Genomic DNA, 8,331 nt, shown 5'->3' on the forward strand with positions numbered 1-8,331 from the left:
CTCTCCATTTCATGCGTGCTGGGCGGCGGTAAGCCGGTTGATCTCTGTTCGGGCGGCATGATCTGGTCGTGCTGTGTGGACAAAGACCTCGATGCCGAGGATACGCATGCGGGTCAAGTGAATAATACAAGTGAGTAGAAGACGTGGGGAGACGCTTATATGCAACACACAAAAAAAAAATAGTTGACAAGCAAAGTACGAACAAAATATTATGTAAATGACTTTTAAGTAATTTTGCAACATCGCATAACAGACATTCTTAATGCCTACGCTTATGCCTAGTAAAATGCTATAATAGCTGAAGAATTGCGCTTATGTAATTTCGCTGAATAATTTTGTTGAATAATTTTGCGCAATAAATTTAATGCAGTTCAGTGTTGCAGTGCAGTTTCGAAAATGACAACAGTTGCAGCAATTACTTATATATGTGTGTATATATGTATATGCATGCTTATAGCTGTGTAGTACAATGGAAGCGTGCATGCAACGTGCTGCCACTCTTTAAGTCAATGCATTGCACATGCGCAGCCGTGGCCAGCTGTTTGAAGGTGGCTGCGGGTGCTTGAACTGTAACAGCAGATGTGCTCAAACTTTTTGAAAAAATAAAAATAAAAACCATATCTATCTCTAGCCACTCTGAGCTGTGATTTAAAAGAAAGTGCTGGTGAAATTGTTTAACAGGATAAAGTAATTAGATAAAGTGTAAGTCCACAATACTGGTTGCTAACATATGAGAACTGTGCGAGCTCAAATATAATTCTTAGGTCTTCCTTTTTATTGACTCCAAAATTAGCATCAGTTTTTCCCGAACATTGTTTTTTTTTTTTGATTTTAGCAGAAGGATGTTTTTTCAAAAAAAAAAAAATTGTGATACAATATCGACTAAATTGATCTAAGCTCTATTTTTAAACCCAATTCCTAAACTATCTGTATGCGAAATTCATTTACTAAACAGGTGGAAATCCTTTTGCTTCGCGCTGCCTGATAGGAACTTTCGCGTTGCCTAACGTAAAAGTAACACTTCTAGTTATGTTAAAGCTGATTTTAAATATCAGGGAAATGGGAGGTGCCACGCCCCTAATCCAAACTCATCTCTATTTACCTTGTAATGAGCAGATATATATGAAAAAGGTATCCATAGACTTATTGCTTATGACTTATAGCTGATTTTTTATTTTTTATAGGTGTTGCCATACCAATCGAAATATAATTAATGCCCAATATTTATTTGGAATAAAGAGTGGCCGTAGACTTCGCAATTTGCAAAGTTTCAATCAAACGCATTAAGTATTTATTGCGTGGTCCACGCCCAAATATCCAAAGGTACATACTAACATTCATATTTATGATATTATTAGGGTTAGCAGAATACGATTCGAACTCAAGTCCACATCCATGAAATATCCAAAACTAGCCTACCAAATCGTTTGCCATTTTTTGCCCAAAACTCACAGAAAGTTTGAGTACCCCTGCCATCAGCTGAGTGACGTCTGCAGTTCACTGTTGGGCAGCGCCAATTTTAAACTCTATATTGCCACATACTTACTCTCCTTTTTATGCCTTTTTACTCGATTTCTTTGGCATTAAGACACAGCATTTTCCTTATGTAAAATTAAGTGTGCTTGCGAAGTACCAAACATCAAAAACAAAAACAAAGGAAAATGCATGCGATAACAACAACGAAAAAGGTAACAATATCAATAAATAAATACCAACAGTGAGCGCGCTTTATAAATAAAAGCAATGGCGATCAACAAGTATAACAACAATGCTCCGTGTATTGACGTTGTGCTCTGATAACTCCCACATATTACTCCTCAACATGTATTTACTTTGTTTTTATTGCATTTGTTTATAATTTCCTGAACTGCCACCTGCTTAGCTTAGGATAATTTTTTTTATTTCATTCTACTTTAACTGCTTTTTTAGTTTTATTCCGCTGTATGCTTGCGTTTGTGTCTTCCCATAGCAGTTTTCCGATGATTCGCAGTATTTCCATTTTTTCGCTTGAGTCTGTTGTTGTTGAGCGGCTTTGTTTTTGACTAAGAAACCAACATAAAGTTTTTTACGTTTTGCGCTTAAAGCATTTTCAGTTTCAAAGTTTGCATACTAAAGCAGTTAAAATCGCAATACAGCCCTATAAGTAGATTTGAATGGCCTGCAAAAATAGAAGGCAGTCTGGCACACGTCCATCCTGGGTTTGAAAAATTTTGACAAAATTGATTTATAAAATCAAGGTTTTACAGTCTAGGTTCCGAGGAATAAAAACCTTTTGGAAATAGTTTGCCGGCCTTGTTAATACAAACTTTAGTAAATCAAAATCTATGTAGCCACATAACAGATCTTCTTACTTCACCTTTTCTATGCCATAGCCTCTTTGGCGTTGTCCAAAAAATCTTAATTTTGGTAAATGTTAATGGAGCTATGCGGAATAAAACACTGTGGAGAAAGTTTTCCGCCGGGTCTCTAAGCAACGTCTCCTTCAAAGATATCTAACAGCTTCGAAACAGCTACTGGCGGTAATGAACTAGACCAAGCCCATTAACTAATATTTGACTTAGCAAAACTTAGTAGTTAGGTTCCAGCGTTAAAAAGATTAACTGAGATGGCTTCTGAATGGTGGATTATTTCAGGAAAAAAAATCCTGCAAAATCCTGAGTCAAGTGTCCATGCCTAGGATGAACTCCCTCTAACTAGCCTGTACGTAGCGTGTTATAGAAGTACTCAATTAGAGAGGGTCCTAATTTTGGATGCCAAAAAAATTTATTTCTTTATTGCTGTAATAGATCGCTAAGGTATTCAAGCGCATTGTATTTTACAGTGCAATTCTGAATATTTGCAATGATACAGAACTAATAGCAGTGGGGCGATGCGCTTCGCTCGGTTTGTGACCGAAACTTTGAAGCCACTTTTCATTATTACCGCCAATCAACTGGCTAAAACTAAACAAAATATTTAAATTACTCAAAGCCATTTCTCTGCAGCATCAATTTTTGGGTGTTTATTTTTATTAGTATTTTTCTTTTAATCAAACTACGTTGAAATAAAAGTGAAAATAAAGAAATATTTTGTCAGAACCTCCCGAAAAAAAATCCTGGCTACGCCCCTTTGTACATATCTATTTAGACAAGAATCTCTATCGCCAATGAGCGAATTCAAAAATAGTTCCGTAAAAGATACATTTTGGAATCCTCAAGCAGCATGCCTCTTTAAGATAATTTATTCATGTATATAAAATTTATCCGAAAACAAGAAATACCCACAACAGCGTGATGCCTCCATATAATACGAAATTCTGAAATCTCTCAATTTTTTCCTGGAATAATCATAAGATAAAATTTGCCACAATTCTATTAAAATTTTTATTCATCCAATCGATTAAATTTTTTTTAATACAGCTCGCTTATTATTAATCTAAATTTGGGTGCCTAAGTCGACTGTTCCACTTTTTACTAAACTCACTGGACATCATTCATAAAAATTGAGCTTAGCTCAGACTCGACACTACAAATTCTTTAGCTTAGGCTCAATCCATCAGTGCAAGAGTTGAATCTGAGCTTAAGCGCACTTTTTATGCAGGAGGCCCGGTATTTAGGGATATTTCATTGAGGTGAGATTAGGGTTTAAGATAGGATAAATTGATCGCTATCGACCAGTTGAGATAAAATAGCACGAGACTATCGATATGAAATTTCATTAAGTCACCAACAGCTTATAATCCATTACTTTTCTAATTTTCGAAGAATAAATTTCACCGAACAAAACTTGATTATAGTACATTTATCCTAGTATATATCTCCATCCGCTACCAACATTTTAAATTGAGGGAACACAAATCGTATTCAACTATTAATAGTCTGCAAAACTGACAATTACTAGTTCTTGCTGCAACCTTCTCCAGGTGCTATCTTAGTTCGAACACAAAAAAATGGGGCGAACTGCCCTTTATGCTGCACCATTTAAAATTGTTGGTAATAGTTAGCCAAAAGAGCGTCTGCTACTCTAAGATTGCAGAGGATTTCCTGAAAATGAAATAAGTTGCCATTTTGGCTATATATATATATATATATATATATATATTTCATGATCCAGTGATCGGATCTAAACCAGATTAGTATGGGGCCACCTCTGAGATACTACCTTTCCGTCTAAAGTTAAGAGGAAATATACATAAAAAAATTAAAAAAATATATATTCCGACGAACTGATAACCTCCTCCTTTTTTGGAAGTCGGTTAAAAATACCACTTGGAAAGCTCTTTCATTTGATATTAAAGAGATTGAAAAAAAGATATTTGATCCGCCATTTTGTGGCGGCGGTCATTTTAAATTTGAAAATTTTTCATAGTGTTCCGTCTTTATTTGACCATCTGTTTGAGGTTTGTGAAAAAATATGTAATCCTACATTTTGTGACGGCAGCCATACTGGATTTATATGGTGATTAGAAGTAAAGGTCAACAGGTTAACATGAGGTGGGAGAGAATTTTCAATTAGTATTAGATTTGACCCAAAACAAGGGTCAAAACGACCCACACGGGTGAGAATTAGTGCATTAAAACGTTTCGCAAAAATATGCGCCATAAAATTTTGCTATAGATCTTTAAAGTGAAGATTAATGGGAAATGTAGTCTTATACGAGATATTCAGATCAACTTGGGATCAAATTAGGAAAACTTCAATACACTGTAAAAAAATTGTGATTTTTTGAATTTTTAGGGACAAAACGGCAGGTGGTGCAATATTCTAGAGCCATTCCTCTTTACTCATTGCCATACTGAATTTGTGACTGTTTTTTTTTTATTGTCGTGCAGTATAATTATCTTCTAGATCTATTTCGTTAGCCAAAATGTGCGCTAAAAGAAATGGATACAAATGTAAGTGTATAATTCTGCACATGTGGGGGGTTTCAATGCATTCCTATATTTTGTAAAAAAAACAAATTTATGTAGTTTCCTCTGTTAAACCAATTTTAGGTTGTAACTATGCCAAAACCTTTTGTCACTGCCCTCCATAGAAAATCACTAACTTGTGAGCGGAAGCGAACTAATTTCTGTTACGAAACAACTTTTCCAGACGTGCATACATATATTTATATAAACATTTGGGCAGTACCTTCGTGTGTCTGGGTTTTCACAAATATTTTTTTTTGTTTTACGCCAATAATCTTGCGGTTTAATCTTTTAATTTCACTTTCTTCTTCACTTCGACTTTGCAATTTCCGGTTAATGAATGGACGATTGTGCTCGTGTGTGTGAGTGAACTTTAGAGTTTTCTGGGAATTTTCGCTCTTTTTTATGACTTTTGTTGAATACATATATACATATACGCTTGACGAAATAAAGTTCGAGAAGATGAAAAAGTGAAAAGCAAGAGACAAACTAAAATGCATTGAAGGTGAAGCGCCCCGGTGAAGTTTCACAGAGACCCTAAATGAAATTGTCTGCGGCACTGAAGTGTGAACTTATGGCTGTAACTGTGACTATGCAGAGAAAAGAATTACAAAATTTAAATAAATAAAACAACGCTGCCACCAACATGTATTTAGACTATAAAACAGGCATATCGCGAATGTTAAGCGCAGCAAAAATTACAAAGAAAAAAATTGTAGCGGAAACATCTACAAAAAAAATAAAGTATGCTGCTTAATATTTGGCTTAACATTTCGCATTTATTTAAGTCTAAAGTGAAACTTGGTAGCGCTTTCCATGTTTTCGCTTCAATTTTTCGGATATTTTTGGAATGAAATACTTTCTAGAATATTTGTTTGCTGAGTATCGTCCTGATTTTCACAATTTCTTTAGAATTGCTTATAGCTTAAAATGAGTCCAAAACGAAGCTTCTGGGATACCTACAAGCAAAGTCTTGGTTGTGGTTTAGATGTGTACGAAGAATTTCATTTTTGTGTCACTTCCTGTCGTACGCCAATCAAGATGGCAACATTTTTTTAAGCATTCATACATAAATTAAAGCACGAAATACCCAGCCTGCACTTGCATACATACATACTTATACAAGCAAATTTATTATGACACAACAATTTGACCATCTCTGCAATTAACCTGACAGTTTCGTAACCTCTGTGACAATTTTCGGCTTTCCTTAGTTTGCGGTGGAATATTATTTTTTTTTTTTTATTTATTACATAAACACGCTAATTTAAAAATACAATTGTGGCAGTAAGGAAAACTTTATACTCACCAAAAAAGACTCCAATTATTTGTATTTCTCCTTTCTAGTTTTTTTTTTATTATTTAACACATAATTTAATGTTCCTCGCATTTGCGTAAGGCCCGCCCATTTGAATGACCGAAAGTGCAAGTTACGTTGACATCTATTTAATTTAATGTGTCCGAATATGAATTTGTGGTTGAGTGAACATTAAAGAAACGTCTACGGCAAATTCGTCACAGGCACTAATCGTAAGAGCTTTGTAATCTACAAACCAAATGAACGGTATTGTATGTAGGTATACATAATTCATGCAGGGCTTCATGTAAGCTGTCAAAGATAGTCATGTTTTTATTGTTTAGTAACTATCAAAGCGGATAAATTTCTATTTATGTAAATACCAGCGTTGAAAAAGGTAAGACTGTTAAGTGGCAAGTCCTTTTCTGCCGGTATTTCAGCAAAAAGCTTATTTAGATTTCTGATGCTATTGGAGTGTTCGTGCAAAACTTAACTTTAATCTAACAAAATAACAGGAAGTAGCGTTCACGCGAAATACTTCGACGATATAATCTGTCTCGCAATAAGGAAATTAACCATTATGCCAATCATTTAATGCGGATACAAGGTGAGCGTAGCTTGCAAAGGTGCCCAAATTTTCTTGATTGCTTCTATCCTTAATATATACTCGTAAGTTTTTTTTTCTAGAGTACTCTTGCATATTTACGTCTACTTTTAAGCCGCAACACTATCATCTTTTACACAATTTTGTACTCTCGTATTTAAGCGTGTCTGCATGCATTCACTACTTGGGGATGTTTTTTTGTTGTTGTTTTTTGTTTAAAATAAGGCATACCTTAGACTTATTGGTACATGCGCAAGCCAAAAATATTTTACAATGCTATGTAAAGTAAATATCGTTAGAAATTTAAACTAAAGATTATGTCGAAGATTAAACTAAATACCTTTTTTGAGCATTGAAATTTCTGGTAGCCCAAATTTTCAACTTGAACTAGTATTTTGATTACGAGTGTCCTCTAACGGGTGTCGAATATTACCTTGCACAAAAATGTTTTTAATTTACATAAAATCGCGCTTTCTTGTTTTTCATCAAATGATAATATGTAAGCATTAAATAGCAAAAACTCATGTCATGTCCCTTATTATATTTTTGCCACCTTAGATATTCTCTATCATCTACCAGTTCACCTCGAGATCTGCATTTAAAAACGAAACTCGTAAAAATTTTCTCATGCCTTTGCTCTACTACGCTCTGAGACACTCTTCAATTGTATTTTAATGGTAGACATTATGAAGTATTAAAAGTCAAATGTCCTCTTAACTTAACCCATAGGGCTGGTTTCTCCAACTCAACTTAACTTAGTTTAGCCATTTGTTGGTCAAAAGTTAGACTACTTTTTATTCATCTTATTCTTGAATAAGTCCAAAAAAATTGGCTAAACAGAGATAAGTTGAGTTGGAGAAACCAACCCATAGAATCCATAAAACCAAAGCTCACTTCTGAGATATTCTAAGCTTTGCGAGAACCTATGGATGTGCGAACAAATATATACTGATGCTGATAAAGTCGCCAACATTTTGTTCAATTTTGGCTATTTTTCTTTTATTTATGTAATGTTTGTTATTTACACCAGTATTTATATATTTATAACACCATATAAATCCGAATTTCATTATTATAAAAAATCTAGAATATTTCAGCTAAATTTTCACCCTTTACTCAGATATTTTAGAAATTTTTTGAGAATCGCGTTGATTTTTAATATTTTTTTTTTTGACTGCATGACACATTTTTTTCATTCAAAAAAATGTTCGAATATATTTTGTTGGGAAAAAATTTGCAATACTCGAAAAAGTTCTAAAAAATCTGAGTAAACAGTTGTTACGTACGTGTTGCCAGATGCCACGCTTCTACCTTGCTTGCAACGCGAAGACCGCCTCACTCTGCGCTTGCATCCACTCACATGCTCGGTTCGCCACGGGGTACGCTTGCTTTTAGCACGAGCTAGCTCGTCGGACTGTGGGTTGCTGTGACCTTTTCTGTTTGATAGTGACACCACATGCCCACCCTTAATTATTCCCCCTCCCCTAGCTTGATCCCATTCAAAGGCTCTTGCTGCCACTGGTGTTATTTGGCCGGCGATC

At 34.8% G+C, this 8,331-nt stretch overlaps 1 protein-coding gene across 3 annotated transcripts in view; it reads left to right on the forward strand.

The window, feature by feature from the left end:
* LOC118743335 (serine proteinase stubble) overlaps positions 1 to 8,331 on the forward strand; it is a 62,110-nt gene that overhangs the window by 49,902 nt on the left and 3,877 nt on the right. The window contains exon 1 of one of the 3 annotated variants that reach the window (XM_036475936.1): positions 12 to 130. The exons of the other annotated variants lie outside the window; for them this stretch is intronic. Coding sequence (XP_036331829.1) covers positions 58 to 130 — 73 coding nt within the window. The 5' untranslated portion in view covers positions 12 to 57. Of the gene's footprint in view, positions 1 to 11; positions 131 to 8,331 lie in introns of those variants that run through there. 3 annotated transcript variants of the gene reach the window in all.

Source organism: Rhagoletis pomonella, unplaced genomic scaffold (genome assembly GCF_013731165.1).
Source record: "Rhagoletis pomonella isolate Grant_MI unplaced genomic scaffold, Rhpom_1.0 Rhpom_scaffold_00007, whole genome shotgun sequence".
Classification (NCBI taxonomy): domain Eukaryota; kingdom Metazoa; phylum Arthropoda; class Insecta; order Diptera; family Tephritidae; genus Rhagoletis; species Rhagoletis pomonella.